The sequence below is a fragment of the Rhinopithecus roxellana genome, chromosome 2 (genome assembly GCF_007565055.1).
Source record: "Rhinopithecus roxellana isolate Shanxi Qingling chromosome 2, ASM756505v1, whole genome shotgun sequence".
In the NCBI taxonomy this organism is placed as follows: Eukaryota; Metazoa; Chordata; class Mammalia; order Primates; family Cercopithecidae; genus Rhinopithecus; species Rhinopithecus roxellana.
In genome coordinates, this window is record NC_044550.1 from 185,623,225 (window position 1) to 185,643,464 (window position 20,240).

The 20,240-nt window shown below is 34.6% G+C and overlaps 1 protein-coding gene across 6 annotated transcripts in view; it reads left to right on the forward strand.

Annotated features, from left to right (window-relative positions):
- LOC104668690 (UDP-glucuronosyltransferase 2A1) overlaps positions 1-20,240 on the forward strand; it is a 68,528-nt gene that overhangs the window by 38,642 nt on the left and 9,646 nt on the right. For all 6 annotated transcript variants that reach the window (XM_030925106.1, XM_030925094.1, XM_010371447.2 and 3 more), the window contains one exon: positions 18,922-19,070. In XM_030925106.1, the coding sequence (XP_030780966.1) occupies positions 18,922-19,070 (149 nt within the window). The remainder of the gene's footprint in view (positions 1-18,921; positions 19,071-20,240) is intronic.

The following is a 20,240-nucleotide window of genomic DNA, read 5'->3' on the forward strand; positions in this document are numbered from 1 at the left end:
TCCATTTATGTTCCTGCCAAAAAAATTTTTCATTCCTTTTCTTTGGCTGTGTAGTTTTCCATGATGAATATATGCCACACATTCTTTATCCAATCTGTCATTGATAGGCATTTAGGTTGACTTTATGTTTTTGCTATTGTGAATCATGCTGCAATGAACATTCATATGCATGTGTGTTTATAATAGAATGATTTATATTCCTTTTGGTATATACCCGTAGTGGGATTGCTGGGTTTAATAGTAGTTCTGTTTTTAAGTCTTTGAGGAGTCACCACACTGCTTTCTACAATGGGTGATCTGATTTACACTTCTACCAACAGTATATAAGTGTTCCTTTTTCTCTGCAACCTCGCCAGCATCTGTTATTTTTTGACTTTTTAATAAAAGCTATTCTGACCGACATAAAATGGTATCTCACTGTGGTTTTAATATTCATTTCTCTAATAATCAGTGGTATTTAGCTTTTAGCTTTTTAATATACTTGTTGGCTGCATGTATGTCTTCTTTTGCAAAGTGCCCGTTAATGTCCTTTGCCCACTTTTTAATGAGGTTGTTTGTTTCTTTCTTGTAAGTTTGTTTAAGTTTCTTATAAATGCTGGATATTAGACCTTTGTCAGATGTATACTTTGAAAAATATTGTCTCTCGTTCTGTAGATTGTCTGTTTACTATTGATAGTTTCTTTTGCTGTGCAGAAGTTCTTAAGTTTAATTAGATACATTTGCCAAATTTTGCTTTTGTTGTGATTGCTTTTGGCATCTTTGTCATAAAATATTTCCTCTTTCTATGTCCGGAATAGTATTGACTAAGTTGTCTTCTAGGTTTGTATAGTTTTGGATTTTACATTTATGTTTTTAATACATCTTGAGTTGATATTTGTATGTGTTGTAAGAAATGGGTCCAGTTTCGATCTTCTGTATATGGCTAGCCATTTATCCCAGCACCGTTTATTGAATAGGGAATCATTTTCTTATTGCTTGGTTTTGTCAGTTTTGTAGAAGATCAGATGGTTGTTAGTTGTGCAGCCTTATTTCTGAGCTCTCTATTCTGTTTCCTTGATCTATGTTTCTGTTTTTGTACCTGTGCCATACTGTTCTGGTTACTGTAGCCCTGTAGTATAGTTTAAAGTTGGATAACGTGATAATTCCATCTTTGTTCTTTTTATTTAGCATTGCCTTGGCTTTTGGGGCTCTTTTTTGTTTTCATATATATTTTAAAATAGTTTTTTTTATTTCTAATTCTGTGAAGAATGGTATTAATAGTTTAATATGAATAGCCTTGAATCTCTAAATTGCTTTAGACAGTATGGCCATTTTAATGAAATTGATTCTTCCTATCTATGAGCATGAAATATTTTTTCATTTGTTTGTGTCATCTCTGATTTATTTGAGCAGTGTTTTGTAATTTTCATTGTAGAGATCTTTCACCTCCCTGGCTAGCTGTATTCCTAGGTATTTTATTCTTTTTTAGAAATTGTGAGTGGGATTGCCTTTCTGATTTGGCTCTCAGCTTTGCTGTTGATGTATAGGAATGACAGTGGTTTTTGTAGATAGATTTTGTTTCCCGAAACTTTACTGAAGTTTTTTATTATTCTCAAGCGGCTTTGGGGCTGAGACTATGGGGTTTTCTAAATATAGAATCATGTTGTCTGTGAACTAGAAAAGTTTGACTTTCTCTCTTCCTATTTGGATGCCTTTTATTTCTTTTCTTGCCTGATTGCTCTGGAAGGCCTTCCAGTACTATGTTGAATAGGAGTGGTGAGAGAGGGCATACTTGTCTTTGCCAGTTTACAAGGAAAATGCTTACAGATTTTCCCCATTCAGTATGATGTTGGCTGGGGGTTTGTCATATATGACTCTTATTATTTTGAGTTATGTTTCTTCTGTATTTAGTTTATTGAGTTTTTGCATAAAGTTATCAAAAGTTTTTGTGTACCTATTGAGATAATCTTGTGGTTTTTGTCTTTCTGTTTACATGATGAACCACATGTATTGATTTGTGTATGTTGAGCCAATCTTGCCTTCTGCAGATAAGGCCTATTTGATTGTCGTGGATTAGCTTTTAGATATGCTACTGCATTTGGTTTGGAAGTATTTTGTTGAGGATTTTTGCATCAATATTCATCAAGGTTATTGTCCTGAATTTTATTTTGTTTGTGTGTGTTTCTGCTAGGTTTTGGTAACAAGATGATTCTGAGTTCATTACTTTTTATCACAAATTTTAGAATGTGTTTAAGTTTCACACAAACAAATGGAATAATGTACCTGAAAAAGGTTATATTCCTTTTATGTTAGATTTATTTTTGGGTATGTAATTATTTTTAGAGTCTTCTTTAACGTTATTTTAAAATTTCACTTTTGTTTTTATTGGGTATGTAAGACTGCAATTTACTTTTGTATATTGGTTTGGTTTTATTTTATTTTATTTTATTTTATTTTATCTTATGTATTTATATATGTATGCATTAAGACAAGATTTTGCTCTGTCACCCAGGCTGAAGTACTAACAGTGCTGCTGATGGTGGCTCACTGTAGTCTCAACCTCCCAGGCTCAAGCAATTCTCCAACCTCAGTCTCCAAAGTAGCTGGACTACAGGTTTGCACCCCCACACCTGGCTAACTTTTTATTTTTATTTTTATAGAGACATGTCTCCCTATGTTGCTCAGGCTGATCTCAAACTCCTGGGCTCAAGCAATCCTTCTGTGTTGACTTTCCAAAGTGCTGGGATTGTAGGCATGAATCACAGCAGGTGGCCTGTATATTAAAATTATATCTATCAATATTGATAAACTTTTTTCTGACATAAATAATTTTAATTCCTACATTTATAAATGTATATACATACATTGTATATTATAATACATAACTTTTTTCCATATATTATTGCATAATTAAATTATAAAATTCAACATTAATTTAAAGTATGTTAAACAACATCTTTGTCTTGATCCTGAGTTTCTAAAAAATTTCTTCTAACCTTTCAATGTTGAGTAGAAAGTTTTCCGAAGTTAGGTTTCTTGCTGGTCTTATTTTGTTTGTTTTTTGTCATTTAATAGTTGTTTCATAATTTTCATCTGTCTAAGAAAGTTCACTTCTATTTTTTAACCAATAAGGGTATGGGGTTATACTTAAGGCTTTTCTACATTAATTGATATAATCATATAATTAATTGAACTTAGAATTACACTTTTAAAGAAATTTCAACCAAAGTTGAATCTGAAAAGCACAGAGATTTTACTCTATCGAGGGTTTCAGGGATTAATGGCCAATATACAGTCTTTGTGTATTTGCACATGAAACCTTATTTCAAAATGTTGTTAATATGGTCTATTTAAATTCTCATTCAACTGTCACATGGTTAAAATAAATTTATTTTTGGCAGCAGAAATAGACAAAGACCCTTTCAATCAATAAAGTCAGAACTATGTGTTAGAATTCACCAAGACATTTTTGTGCTTTTTAAATCTCTTCTCTTGTGACAAAGTGTTTTGACAACCTATCTCCCAATTAGATTGATTAGTTACGAGTTCCTGGGGTTACTGGTTCTATTTAACACCCCAAAAAATATTTTTAAGAGAACTATAACCAGTCTTACCAAACTTAATACATTCTTCCCACTTCAACACACACACACACACACACAAACATACACACACACGCACGCTTACTCACTGTCCTATTTCTCTGTGAAATAATATTTTCTCATAGAATTATGATGATCACATACACGGATACTGAATCTCTGTATAAAACATGTGGTCCAATTTTTCTTTAATTTGAATCTATTTAGAGCCCTAATTAAATGATGTCAAACAGATTCTTCTTTTTTTTTTTTTTTTTGAGACGGAGTATCGCTGTGTCGCCCAGGCTGGAGTGCAGTGGCGCGATCTTGGCTCACTGCAAGCTCCGCCTCCCGGGTTCACGCCATTCTCCCGCCTCAGCCTCCCGAGTAGTTGGGACTACAGGCGCCCGCCACCCTCGCCCGGCTAGTTTTTCGTATTTTTTAGTAGAGACGGGGTTTCACCGTGTTAGCCAGGATGGTCTTGATCTCCTGACCTCGTGATCCACCCATCTCGGCCTCCCAAAGTGCTGGGATTACAGGCTTTTGCCACCGTGCCTGGCCTGGATTCTTAAAACCTGGAAAATTTTCTCTCATTAAATCCCAAATGTGAATGATTTCTGAAAAACATATTTAAACACAATAATGTTAGGAATGTAAAGTCTTGTTTATCATTGTTTGTTGTTGTTGTTACTGTGTCGGTTTGTTTTTTCCTCAGGAAACTAAGTATTGAAGATTTTTAGATAAAAGTTATTGTTCTATTCTATTTTTAAACCTAGTTATATTTTATTTCAATTACCTTGAAAATTACATCAGAAAATCCTAGGTAGTAAGTGGATTATAATGGAAATATTTTTAGAAATGTTATTTCCCAATAATGAATAATAATTTATGCTATTTTAGTGTTTAAAATTATTTTAAAGAACGTATTAATGGATCCTGTATGTTGCTAATGAAATCTCCTTAAACTTTTAATGTTAATGTTAATATTTTATAATAATATAAAGTAATATCATTATTTTAACTTATAAATAGCGCTAGCCCTAATTTGAAACAGCCTTTCTTCCTGAATCTGAAGGAAACTAGTGCTTAGAGAGTGGCTACAATATTTAATATTAAATACGTTGTGTGTGTTCATCTTGGTTTTATACGTCTACTTATATACGCACATATAATTTGTTTTATAATATACATTTCTTATATGTTATAAACACATATATATTTGTATAAACATAAATAGATTTAAATGAACTTTATTTTTACGCCATCAACAAAATTACTAAACTCCTAATAATCTGGACTCATCATACTTATTCAGCACTATCAAGCATCATCCACAGGAGGGCAGCACTTCCTAAAGCTTGGTAAACTGTTGCCGAAAAAGGAAGTCTCAAGTGAGATTTAGCTTTAACCTAAGGCCTAACATTCAACAACTGCCAAAGGATGCACATATTTTTTTATAGTTATGAAAGTGTTTTTACACATAGTTTATTGTTGAACACTCGCAAAAGTTCTGTGATTCTAACTTTATTTTACAGATGAAGAAATCAAGATCAGAGAAGTTGAGAATTTTTTGGCAATTGGAAACTGAAATTATATCCCATTTCCACGAGCTACATATTTCTTATTCACCTACATTTTAACTACAAAGCAGTAGTGAAAAAAGCGTGGGCAGAAACTTATGCAGATGTTTCTTTACTCCATTGTCATTGATTATAGATGTCACATACTCAGAAGGCAATTTCAAGTAGGAAAACGAAACTTACAAACCACTACTCAAAAAAATAAAAAAAAAATGGCAGAGAAATTTAGAAAGTGTCATTAGTTTTTGATTTTTGTTATAATGAGAAGCTACAGTTCCAACTAAATGGAGGATTTATAGCTTATACTTTTCCATTTCTTATCTCCCTAAATGAACTATTGCATATCCTAGTTAGAAGACAAAAATATCATTTTTTTCTGTCTTCATTTCTCTCAAATTAATTGAATGAGTAAGCCAGTGGCTTTCTAGGAAATGGTAAACTGGAAGTTTCAAATGCTTCAGTTCCTTTTTGTTGGTGGGATACATGTTATAATTGTTTAAGTTTTCATTTTTAATTATCATGTATACATAACATTTGTACCTATTTACAGGAAACGTTGATATTTTGATGCAAGCATAAAATGTGTAATGATCAAATCAGGATAATTGGGATACTCATAACCTCAAGCATTTATCTTTTCTATGTTAGGAAAATTCCAATTCCACTCTTAGTTATTTTTAAACACACAATAAATTATTATTAACTATAGTCACCCTATTGTGCTGCCAAATACTAGATTTTTTCATTCTAACTATATTTTTGTAGCTATTAATCATGCCTTCTTTATACTCTCCTCACTCTCCTTTATACTCTCCTTTCCCAGCCTCTGGTAACCATCCTTCTACTCTGTATCTTCTCTATATCTTCATTCGTTAATTATTGTTTTTAGCTTCCACATGTGAATAAAAACACGGCATTTTTGTCTTTCTATGCCTGGCTTATTTCACCTGACTTAACTGGAGGAAACTCTAATTTCATCCAAGTTATTGCAAATGACAGGATTTTCACTTGTCCATTGATTCACCCATTGATGAACATATAGGATGATTCCATATCTTGGCTATTGGGAACAGTACTGCAATAAACAAGGGTGTGCAGATATTTCTTTGATATACTGATTCCTTTATTTGGATATATACCCAGCAGTGGGATTGTAGGATCATATGGTAGTTTTATGTTTTTTTAGAAACATCCACACTCTTCTCCACAGTGGCTGTACTAATTTTATATTGCCACCAACAGTGCACAAGGGTTCCCTTTTTCCACATCCTCACCAGCATTTGTTGTTGCCTTTTTTTGGGGGGGGGTGGAGGGGGGACAGGTAAAAACCATTTGAGCTGGGCTGAGATGATATCTCATTATAGCTTTTTACTTGTATTTCTTTGATGATTAGTGATGGTGACCATTTCTTCATTTGCCTGTTGTCTGTTCTTTTGAGAAATGTCTATTCAGATCTTTTACCCATTTTTTTTTTTTGGGGGGGGGGGGATTACTTGTTCTTTCCTTATTGAATTGTTTGAGCTCCTGATATATTCTACTTATCAATCCCTTGTCAGATTGGTACATGGAAAATATTTTCTCCCATTTTGTAGACTCTTTCTTCAGTTTGTTGATTGTTTTCTTTAATGTGCAGGAACTTGTTAGGTTGAGGGTGACGTGATCCCATCTGTCCATTTTGGCTTTGGATCCCTGTGCTTCTGAGGTCTTACTAACCATATCTGCCCAAAACACTGTCTTAGTGTTGTCTCAGAGTTTTGAGTTTTAAATCAGTGAGATTTAACTTAAAGATTAGAAAGATTAGATTTAAATTAGAGTGATTTAATTTTTCAGTGTGATTTGATGTTTGTATATGGTGAGAGATAGAGACTGATGTGGCTTGGCTCCTTTGTCCCCACCCAAATCTCATGTTGAATTGTAATTACCAATGTTGGGGGAGGGACCTGTTGAAAGGTTAGTGGATCATGAATTTGGGTTTTCTACTTGCTCTTCTAGTAATAGTGAGTTCTCATGAGATATAGTTGTTTAAAAGTGTGTAACACTTTCTCCTTATCTCTTTCTCTCTCCTGCCACCATGTGCTTGCTTCCCCATTGCCCTTCCACTACAATTGTAAGTTGCCTGAGGCCTCCCAACCATGCCTCTTGTACAGCCTGTGGAGCTGTGAGTCAATTAAACCTCTTTTCTTTATAAACTACAGAGTTTAGGTAGTTCTTTATAGTAATGTGAGAACAGACTACTCAGAGGTCCAGTTTCATTCTTCTACATATACATACCCAGCTTCCCAGCACCATTAAGAGTCCATTCCTTTCCCAATATATGTATTTGGCAGCTTCATTGAAAGACAGTTTACCATAGATATACAGATTTATTTCTGTTTTTATGATAGTGCCATGCTGTTATGGCTACTAGCTTTGAAGTATAATTTGAAGTCAAGTAACATAATTCTTCCAATTTTGTTCTTTTTGCTCAGAATGGCTTTAGCTATTCTTGTCTTTTGTGGTTCCATACAAAGTTTAGATACATATTTTTTTTCAATTTGTGAAGAATTTTATTCATATTTTCATAGGGATTGCATTGAATCTGTAGATTGTTTTGGGTGCTATAGACGTTTGAATACTTTTTATTCCTCTATTCTATGAACAGAAAACATATTTTCATTTTTTGTGTCCTGTTCAATTTTTTCATCATATTTTATAGTTTTCATTGTAGATATATTTCTTTTATTGATTCAGTTTAACAGGTATTTTATTTTATTTGTAGCTGTGGCAAATGGGATTACTTCCTTTTTTAACGTATGGTTCACTGTTGGCATATAGAAATGCTACTGATATTTGTACGTTGATTTTGTGTCCTGGAACTACTGAATGAGTTTATCAGCTTAAAACAGTTTGTGGTAGGGTTATTAGGTTTTTCTAGATATAATATCATATTTTTTGTAAATAAGAATAATTGATTTTATTTTCTTTGCAATTTGAATGCCCTTTACTTCTTTCACTCGTCTAATTGCTCTGGCTAGGACTACTACTATGACGTTAAGTAAAAGTTGTGAAAATGCATGTCCTACTCTTCCTCCAGATCTTAGAAGAAAGTTTTTCAATTTATACTCATTCAATATCATGTTTCCTGTAGGTTTGCAGTTTATGGCTTTTATCATGTTGAGCTATGTTCCTTCTATAATCAGTTGTTTTGAGAGTTTTTAATCATGAAGGGATGTTAATGTTCTCAAATGTTTTTTTTTTTTTTTCATCAAATAAAATAATCATATGGGTTTTGTCCTGGTACTGTTGATATGATGTATCACATTTATTGATTTGCATATGTTGAAACATTCTCGCATCCATGAGATGAATCACATGTAATAATGATGAATGATCTTTTTGACATGTTGTCGAATTCAGACTGCTAGCATTTTGGTAAGATGTTTGGTCTATGTTCATCACAGATATTGGTCTGCTGCTGCTGTTGTTGTTGTTGTGTCTTTGGTTTTGATATTCTAAACATAGTTGGAATACTATGTTTTGGAACATATTTCAACGATGTTTGGAATAGTTTAAGTAGAATTGACATTAGTTATTCAAATGTTAGGTAGAATTCAGCAGTGAAAGTCTTCAGGTCCTGGGCTTTACTTTGATGGGATAATTTTTATCACTGCTTTACACCATTATGTAATAATGGTTTGTTCAGGTTTTGGATTTCTTCACAGCTCAATCTTATGGGTTGTATTTGTCTAGGTAACTGTTTATTTCTAGGTTTTCCAATTTATTTGCATATAATTGCTCGTAGTGTCCTGTATTTCAATTTCTGTGGCATCAGTCGTAATGGCTACTTTTTTTGCCTCTGATTTTACTCATTTGTACCTTTCCTTCTTTTCATTAGTCTAGCTAAAGTTTTGTTGATTTTGTTTATCTTCAAATAAATAACTGTTTATCTTTTGTATTATTTTATTAGACACAATTTTATTTATTATGTTCTAATCTTTATTGTTTTTCCTTCTACTAACTTTTGATTTGGTTTTCTCTTGCTTTTCTAGTTTGCATTTCCTGTTTTTGTTTTTGTTTTGTTTTAAATTTCAACTTTTATTTTAGATATAGGGGTAGGTGTTTAGGTTTGTTACAAGGGTATATTGTGCAATGCTAACGTTTGTGGTATGCATTCTGTCACCCTGGTAGTAAACACAGTACCCAAAAGTTAGTATTTTAGCCCACAGCTCCCTTCTTCTGTCTCCACTCTAGAAGTCCACAGTGTCTATTGTTCCCATATTTAAGTGCATATGTGCTCAGTGTTTAGCTCCCACTGATAAGTGAGAACTCAGGATATTTTGTTTTTTGTTCCTGCCTTAATTCACTTAGGAAAATTGATTCCAGCTGCATCCATGTTGCTGTAAAATACATGATTTTGTTCTCTTTATGGCTGCATAGTATTCCATGGTGTATATGTACCATATTTTATTTACCCAATCCACCATTCTTGGCAGATGATTTCTTGTCTTTGGTATTGTGAAAAGCACAATGATGAACGTATTAGTACATGTATCATTTTATGGAATGATTTATTTTCCTTTGGGTATATACTCAGTAATGGGATGGCTGGGTGAAATGGTAGATCTGTTTTAATTTTTCTGAGAAACTTGCAAACTGTTACATATGTTGGCTTAACTAATTTACATTCCGAACAACAGTTTCTAAGCCCTTTTCTTCAGAACCTAGTCAGCTTCTGTTGTTTATTAACTTTTTAATAAGAGTCATTGTGACTGGTGTGAAATAATATATCATTGTGAGCAGGGTGCGGTGGCTCAAGCCTGTAATCCCAGCACTTTGGGAGGCCAAGACGGGCGGATCACGAGATCAGGAGATCAAGACCATCCTGGCTAACACGGTGAAACCCCGTCTCTACTAAAAAATACAAAAAAACTAGCCGGGCGAGGTGGCGGGTGCCTGTAGTCCCAGCTAATGTAGTCCCAACTACTCGGAAGGCTGAGGCAGGAGAATGGCTTAAACCCGGGAGGCGGAGCTTGAAGTGAGCTGAGATCTGGCCACTGCACTCCAGCCTGGGCGACAGTGCCAGACTCCGTCTCAAAAAAACATAAAAAATAAATAAATAAATAAATAAATAAATAAATAAATAATATCCTAAGTTTTCTTCAGAGATTTTTATACTTTGAGGTCTTCCATTTAAATCTTCGATCCACATTGCATCAATGTTTGTATACGGTAAATTGTGACAATCCAGTTTCTTCTGCATATGGCTAGCCACTTATCCCAGGACCATTTACTGAATAGGGAGTGCTTTCCCTATTTCTTGTTTTGTCCATATTGTGAAAAATCAAATGGTCGTATGTGGCTTTATTAATGAGTTTTGTTTTCTGCTCCATTCATCTATGTGTCTCTTTTCAAACTAGTGCCATGCTTTTTAAATTAGTGTAGTCTTATAGTTTGAAGTTGGGTAGTATGGTGCTTCTGGCTTAGCTCTTTAATTTGACTATTCTTGCTATTTTGGTTCCATATGCATTTTAGAATAGTTTTTATCTAATTATGTGATGATTTGGTAGTTTGACATGAATATCATTGAATGTGTAAATTGCTTTGTGCAATTTAGTCTTTTTAATGAAACTGATTCTTCCAACTCATGAGCTATCTTCCAGCTCACTATAGTATACAGAATAATTTTATATTTTATTTAAAATAATTCTAATATTTGAAATAATTATGCTAATATTTCTACTCTCCGTTACTTTTGCTGATTTTCAGACATGAAGTCTTGCTTCTTGGTAAACAGGAGCTGCCTATTAACCTCGGAATTTAATCTGTGGGAAGTGTTTGCGGCTAGGGTCAGTTTTTTTCCAAAATGCTTTTCTAGCTTGAATTTTAACTGGAACCTCACATGAGTGCTGACTATGTTAATTCTCAGAGAAGATATTTTTCTTCCACACAGGGACAAGTCAACACAGGACATTTTTCTTGCTGTACACTTGCATGTAATGGAATTTATTTGTAAGAGTGAGGGTAGATTTGGGGAGTTGAACTTATGTGAATGCATATGTGTAGTGAGGGACACTATGGCAACCCATTAGGCTTATCTACTTTCCCACCCTAAAACATACTGTGTATTTTCAGAAGGAATCATTCAAGTTTTACTAAATTGTGTATTTCAGAATTCCTGTTTTTCCTTTTTTTGGCAGTGTGCTGATTTTCATTTTCTTGCTGACTCAAAAGTGACTTGCAAAGGGAACAATTTTATATTTCACCCAGCCTAATGAAAAATATTCCCATACTTTTAAATTTATGTAATTAAGTTCTACTGCTTAACGTTAGCTAGACCTTAGTTTTCTCAGATAAAATAATTTAGAGGTATTTCTATGCTAACACAAAGATCTGGAGAAAAAAAAAAAAAAACTCTGAGCTATATTATGTAGCATTGCTCTTCATTTAAAGTACTTCATAATATATGATGAACCTTGTCATAGCATGTGTATATGTTTATCAGTTTTTTTCTTATCATTTCTGGTTTATCTTGTAGAAAAGGACTTCCATTCTCTAAGGTTATAATGTTACCTCTATTTTCTTAGAGTACTTTTATGACCCTGCTATATTTTGTTGTTTCTGACCTTTTTAAAAATTTGGCAAAATTAATAGCAATTAAGAATAGCCAGACTCGACGGTGAACACCTGTGATTGTAGCTACTGGGAAATTGAGGTAGGAGGATTGCTTGAAACCAGGAGGTCGAGACTGCAGTGAGCTGTGTTGGTGCCACTGCACTCCAGCTTGAGTGACAGAGCAAGATTCTGTCTCAAGACACACACAAAAACAAAAAAAAACAGTGGTTTTCTTTTTTAACTTCACTGATAACATTTATTCTACCTATTTTAAAATTATTTGCCAATTCTGCTAAATAATGGTTTTGCTTTCTAATTTTTATATACACAGCTCTCATCTAAATCCATCAACTGAGGTAGGCTTCCACTCCAACTATTATTTTTGAGAATCATAAAGAAATGTGAACTAAAAAACCAAAGATTATACTGGGTATGAAAAATATTAGCTAATTTAACTTCCTAACTAGTGGTGTGTAGCTATAGCAGTGCTAGCAAACTAATACAAGAACTAATAATAACAAAAGTTTATTTTCTTACGGTTCTGATGGTTAGACGTCCAAAATCAGGATTTGCCAGGTCTGTTTATTCTTGAAGCTTTTATAGTCACTATCTTACGTTCTCATATGACTTTTTCTCTGCATATGGATGTTCCTGGTGTCACTTCCTCTTCTTGGAAGGACATTAGTCATGATGAATTGGAGACCCACCCTTGAACCATTTTAAGCTTAATTATCTCTGAAGGCCCTATCTTCAAATACAGTCAGGCTTCATATACAAATTTTAGTGGAATACAATTCAATTCATAACACTGACTTATAAAATAGATTATTTAAAGTTTATGTTTAAAGTTTTACAGGGTGCATAATGTTAATCGGTTCATAAGTCAACTGAAAAAAAATATTTGTAATAGATATCACAGGAAAAAGGCTTAAATTACCTAAAATGCCATAACAGTTACAAGTCAAGAGGATAAATGGCTAAATAGAAAATGAAATGATTTGTACCCTGCCCCAGAAAATGTCTGAGGGTAAACACTAAATGATTAAACAATTTTAGGGTGCTTCATGCTAGAGACATAAGGACCATGAATTAAACGCAACTTATTTTTGGTAATAGCAGAAATGGAACAATGCAAGATTAACCCATGAACTTTAATTTATGCACATTTAAAAATATTTTATATATATTTTAAAATATGCATGTATTTTCAGCTTTTAGAAACTATATCAACTTTGATAATATATGAGTGTAAAGTTTTGCCTTCAGTATTAGAAACATGATGCTTCCAATGGAAACCAGAAGCCTGACTGGTTTTAATGTTTTCTCCAAAAATTTTATAGGTCTGCTACTTATGTGTTATTCCCTCAATATTCTATTATTTAGTTTTTTGAAATGTATACAAATACATGGGCAAAATTTCTACTTGTATTCAACATTAGTGTAGAGATACAGTCGTGTATTTCCTTTTTATTTTTCCCCAAGTTCTATAGACAGTTTTCCATCAGGTGACTATATCATGACATTCTGTCAAATGGCAATTGACTACAGATTTTTTTTTTTTTGTGTGGAATGCAGTGAACATTTGTTATGTTTCTCCTGTTCCATAAGAGCAATTGTATTTACAGGATATAAGCCATTTATTTTCACCCAATAAGTATAGGTATAGGTATAAGTGTAGGTATAGGTATAGGTATTGGTATGGGTATGGGTGTGGGTATGGGTATAGGTATAGGAAAAGGTATAAGTGTAGGTATACATATAGGTATAGGTATGAGTATGGGTGTGGGTATGGGTATAGGTATAGGGATATGTATAGCTATAAATAATCTCATGTCAGAGAGATTATACTAGTTTATACTTTCATGAATAGGGTGTTATATTTCCCATTGTTCTGCAAACTATTCAATTCATATAATGACCTTTATTGACAGTTGTATTGAGATATAATATACACTCTTTAAAATTCACAGTTTAAGTCTACAATTCAATGATTGCTGCACCTGTAATCCCAGCTCTTTAGGAGGTCAAAGTGTATCACTTGAACCCAAGAGTTTGAGATCAGCCTGGGAAACAGAGAGAGACATCATCTCTACATAAATAAATAAATAAATAAAAATTAAAAAAAGAAAAGAAAAGAAAAAAAAAAAAAAAGAATAGCTAGGTTTGTGGCGTGCACCTCTGGTCCCAGCTACTGAGAGGCTGAGGTAGGAGGATTGCTTGAACCCATAAGGTCAAGGCTTCAGTGAGCTGTGTTGGCACCACTGCATTCCAGCCTGGAAGACAGAGAAAAACCCTGTGTCAAAAAACAAAAACAAACAAACAAACAAACAAACAAATTCTTGTATATTCTATATAAGCCTGGGCCAGTTTTATATATTGCAGATATCCTCCTATAGTTTATTATTGTTTTCTCATTATCTTTTAATATCAGATAATGAATTGTAGATTTTAAAATTAATGGAACTTAATATATTAATTATTTTCTTTATAATTTTTCTTTATGCTCCTGAGGAAATCCTTTTCTACTATGAAATTTAAAAAAAAAAAATTTTTTATGCTGTCTTCATGGAAGCTATGGTTTTGCTTTTACTTTAAATATCTGAATTTATTTGCAATTATTTATTTTTTACAAAAATTACCGGACATGGTGGCGTGTGCCTGTGGTCCCAGCTACTCAGGAGGCTGAGATGGGAGAATGGCTTATACCCGGGAGGCAGAGGTTGCAGTGAGCTTAGATCATGCCACTGCACTCCAGCCTGGGCAACAAGAGTGAAATTCTGTCTCAAAAATAATAATAATAATAAAATAAATTATTTTTTGTGTGCATTTTGTAGACTTGAGTTCATTTCTTTGCATATTTTTCATTTTTTCCCTCTTTCCTTCTTCCCTGACTCCCTCTCAGCCTATCTGTTTTATTTTTTTCACCTTTGCACAAGTGTAAGGAGTTGTCCCATCACTACTTATTGAAAACATTTTTTCCTGCATGTCTGCATCTTTGTCATTCATGAATTTCATTACTTAAGTGGTTTTTTTTTTTTTTCACTATTTTACCTACTTTCCTTTATATTAGTTCTTGATATCTGATAAAATAATATTCTTTCCCCTTGTATCTTTTCATCTGGAGTACTTTATTTTTGGCTCTTTGCTTTTCCATGTGGATTTTAGAATCACATATAAAGTTCTACAAAAATTGTAAAGGTTTATGAAATTTGTAATTTTGAAATTTTAATGTTTTTAAATTTTAAATTTTTAAATTTTTTTAGACAGAGTCTCACTCTGTCACCCAGGCTGGAGTGCAGTGGTATGATCTGGGCTCACTGCAACCTCCACCTCCCAGGTTCAAGCAATTCTCTGCCTTAGCCTCTGGAGTAGCTGGGATTATTACAGGCACCCGCCACCACGCCTGGCTAATTTTTTTGTGTTTTTAGTAGAGACGGGGTTTCACCATCTTGGCCACGCTGGTCTTGAACTCCTGACCCTTAATAAGATTCATAATTAATCTATAAGTTGATTTTAGAGAATGGACATCTTTATGAATTTTGATATTCTTATCTGAGAACATGTTAGCTCTATTTACTTTTCTATTGTGGGTTTTAATACAATTTTGTAATTCTAAGCATGAATAGAGTATGTAACTTTTATAAAAATTATTCCAACTTTTCAAGTGGAAATTTGATTTTAAATTAAATTTTCATCTACTTGTGCACAGAAATTTCAGTTGCTATGTTACAGTTTTACATTGAGTAAAACTAAAACTTCTCTTGCTCATTCTGAAGATTTATCTGTATATTATTTTGGATTTGTTACATAACATGATATCAGACAGATAGATAGAACTCCTAAATCTTTTTTATTCTAAAAATTGTTTTTCTTGTTTAACTGCAGTAGTGTAAAATATTGCTGAATTAAAGTTGTCATTAGTATATACCACTGACTTTTTTCTCATCTTGATAAGAATGCTCTTACTATTTTAGCATAAAGGTTACATTTGATGAAACATTTTGTTTGGAGTGCCGTTGTTGGTGTAAAGAAATTATTTTCTATTTGTAGTTTACTGATAGAATTTGAAGATTATGAACAACTGTTGAGTTTTTATTGCTTGAGATGATAAGATTTTTCTCTTTTTACCTTTTAATAAAGTGAACTTATTTATTTTTCAATTTTATGCTATCATTTCATTGCTATAATGCGTCCAGCTTTTTCATATCTTTTGTTAAAATATTACTAGATTTAGTTAGATTATCATTTTAAGTGTAACAGCATCTATTTTTGAGTATGATTGACTTTTAATTTGATTTCTATTTCAATAATATACTTTTTATTGATTATATTAATTATTTAAGTTTTCTCAGTTTTACTCTACCCTTTAAATTCTCAAGTTGCATGTGTGGTGCAGTTCTCCTTTGCCTAAGAGCAGGAGTATCTGAGGGCCAGACTACTATGAATGCTGCTGCTCCTCTGGACCTGGCCACCCAGAGGGCTGTCAGCCTACAGACTGGTGCTAGGGAATGTCTACAAGGGATGTGACCTGTCCTCTAGTCTCCCATGAGTGGATACCAGCACCAGCTCTGACAGGGGTGGCAGAGGAATTACATAGACTTTGTGATTGCAAGGGATGTGACCTGTCCTCTAGTCTCCCATCAGTGGATACCAGCACCAGCTCTGACAGGGGTGGCAGGGGAATTACATAGACTTTGTGAGATTCCTTGGTTATTGGCCTTAGCAATGCTGACTTTCTCAAATTACTGTGGTAGTAATGTACTGGCATGTGGACAAACTCAGGACCTCCTGGTTACCCAAAGTGATGCAGGCAATAGTGATAGCGGAGGTCATGCACAAGTTTTTTTCCTTCCTGGTGTTGTGTTATTCTGCCTGCAGATGCTGTGATGGACTATCAGTTGGCCTCTAGCCAGGAGGAGGCACTTGAAAAAGAACTCCAACTGTAGTGGTAGAAGTGAGTTTTGTGTTTGCCTTGTGTTACCCAGGATAAGTACTCTTGGTTGGGAGCGGGCCATGGAGCTCCCCACATTCTCTGTCATTTCTGTTAAGCTACCAGGGCAGGTGCAGGGGCAAGGACAGGTGGAGGCTGTGTCAGTCAAGTCTGTGCTCTGGCTCCCCCTGTGTAGGCATGATCAGTGGTCACAATGAGGATCAGAGAGAAGGTCTCTGTCTGCTGGGGTAATGTTCAAGGGAGAAGTGCAGCTTCTTCTGCTGCACAGAAGAATCCACATGGGGAGTATGTGTAGCAGTAAGAAGTAAACCTCACCTGGCTCTTACACATTTGGCAAGGCAGGTCTCACATTTGCAGTGTTCCACTAGCATGAGGTAACTGGATTCCAGGCACACTACTCTCAAAACTCAAAAATGCCCCAGGTCATAAGCCTTCCCCACTGATATGGTTTGGATCTGTGTCTCTGCCCAAATCTTATGTCAATTATAATCCCTAATGTTGGAAGTGGGGCCTGGTTGGAAAGGATTGGATCATGGGGGTAGAGTATTCATGAATGGTTTAGCACCATCCTCCCTTAGTACTGTTCTTGTGATAGTGATTGAGTTATCATGAGGTCTGCTTTTTATTTTTTTAAGTGTATATCACCTTTGCCCTCACTCTCTCTCTTGCTCCTGTTCCCATCATGCAAAACAACCTGCTGCTCCGTTGCCTTCTGCCATGATTAGAAGCTTCCTGAGGCCTCTCCAGAAGCAGAAACCACTATGCTTCCTATACAGCCTATGGGACCATAAGCCAATTAAACCTCTTTTTTTAAAAAATAAATTACCCAGTTTCAAGTATTTCTTTATAGGAATAAGAGAATGGCCTAACATACCCACTGAGATATAAACTGTTGCTTTCAGACCATGCTCCTCTGAAGCAGGGGTGTCCATCTCCTGTGGCTGTGGCCATAGCACACTTCCTACTCGTTCCTCAATTCTGACCAAAGGGAGTTTGTCCCCACTCAAGACTGTATTGTGATTCTCACTTGGGAGTTTCTCTCAACCTGTGACCACAACCTGAGTTAGTTGGCAGACTTCCGCAAGGTCCCTTGTGATGTAGGATTAGGAGTGACTTTTCTCTGTTCCTGCTGGAGTCTAGGGGTGCACACAAACCATGTCCAGATGCTGCTCTTTCTCATCTATTTCCCACTGCTCACGGAAACAGCTCCAGTACTGGGTATGGTTAAGGCATTTCCCCATGTTCTGGATGGCCAGGTTTCCCAGTGGGAATACATATCCCATAGGCAGTTTCTCCCCACTCACACTTTTGGGACTCATAATTTTTCACATAGGTCACAGGATAGGCTGCTGCACACCACTTTTTTTCAAAGAGTTTATGGTTACTTTTGTTTTTTTGTTAAGTTCCTGTGTTGCTTCTTGTAAAAAAAAATCACAGCGTGAATCTCTACTCACTATATTGTCTTTTCAAGTGGGAGAGTCATGCTAGCAGTGTCTCCAGTATGCTGTCCTGGGGAAAAATGTTATCTGGCATTTAATTGAAGAGAGAATATGAATGTTAAATTTATCAGTATTTGCAGTTATAGTTTAATTTTAGTTGATTTATTATTGTGAAATGACACTTACACATTACTTCTTTTTCACTAACTAAAAATCCTCCCTCTTTCCTTCCTTTCTCAGACCCCACTCTACTCCCTCTCTTCTTCCCTGTCTCCATTTCTCCCTCTCTCTCTCTTCCTCTGTCTCTTTATTTCTACGTCTTTCTTCCTTTGTTCTCCCTTTTTCTTGCTTTCGTCTCTCTCTCCCTCTTTGCTTGCCTGCCTGCCTTCCTTCCTTCCTCCCTTCCTCCCTTCTTTTCTCCTTCCTTCCTTCAATTTACTTACTTACTAATTTCCTTCCTTATCTCTAGTAATAACTTTACATTAATTATTTTATATCTAATTCCTTACCTCCCTTTCTATTCCTGCATTTCCTTCCTTACTTCCTTCCTTCCTTCCTTCCTTACTTACTTCCGTACTTCCTTCCTCCTTCCTTCCTTCCTTTTGTTCTTCTTTTTTTCCTCCCTCCTTTCTTCCTTCCATCCTCTTTAATTTCTCCTTCTCCTTAATATGTAAACATGGTAAGTATTCTAGAAGACCTAACTGAATTTTTTCTTAATAGTTTTCAGGAAATTACGGTAGTTATTTTTCTCCTCAGCAAACATACAAGCTAATTTTATCCATTCAACTTTTTTTCTCCAGGAAGACCCACTACCTTGTGTGAGACTATGGGGAAAGCTGAAATTTGGTTAATCCGAACATATTGGGATTTTGAATTTCCTCGTCCATACTTACCTAATTTTGAGTTTGTTGGAGGATTACACTGCAAACCTGCCAAACCCTTACCTAAGGTAGGTCTACAATAGTGGAGGACTTTATGCTCCTCATAATAAAATACCTACTTTTCTTTTAAAGTTTATAGCTTCAATAACAAATAAATTTTGTTGGACATTTCGGTTTGCTACTCCACATCTATTTTCCTCATGATAGAGGTCTCCTATAAGTAATATTAGGTGTTTTGGACTTTACATTGATAATTTAAACTGAAGAATAAAATGATTCAAGTTGTGTGTTACAAATATCAGTGTGTCTATACCTTGATGTTGGACCTGGGGAGATAGAAAACCAGATCATAGAAATTACTAAGGAGACTGCCCTAGTCTTCTTAACAAGACACATAGCATTATGAACAGGAATATTTACCAAATTTCTTTTTTTTCACTTTTTTTTATTATATTTTAAGTTCTAGGGTACATGTACACAATGTGCAGGTTTGTTACATATGTACACATGTGCCATGTTGGTGTGCTGCACCCATTAATTCGTCATTTACACTAGGTATACCTCCTAATGCTATCCCTCCCCCTTCCCTCCACCTCACGACAGGCCCCAGTGCGTGATGTTCCCTTCCTCTGTCCAAGTGTTCTCATTGTTCAATTCCCACCTATGAGTGAGAACATGTGGTATTTGGTTTTCTGTTCTTGCGATAGTTTGCTGAAAATGATGGTTTCCAGTTTCATCCATGTCCCTACAAAGACATGAACTCATCTTTTTTTATGGCTGCATAGTATTCCATGGTGTATATGTGCCAAATTTCTTAAGAGATAAAGATGTCTTCATGAAAACTCTTGGGTGAATTCCACATAACTTGGTGAGTAAGAAGTCATTATTGAAGAAAGACAATGAAATGAGGCAGGGCTCTTAGGTTTTAATCTTGAGAATTTATTAGGTAGTTGTGACTTCTACTGTCAGGAAACAATTGGTAAAACAAAACAAAACAAAAACTCTTTTGCATTAACAATGGTGAGTTAGTTTTTGACCTATTTACTTTAAGGAACCAAAAGGATTTTCGGTAATTTCCTGAAATCATTTAAGTAGTACGAAGTGTAAATCCAAGCAGAAAGCATTTAGAAATAGATTCAGATTCATCAGCATAAAGTAACTATTATAAAACTGAGAGACTCAAATATTGTATTGGTTCTTTATAAATATAATGTCAAGTTTTATGGCATCAAAAAGAA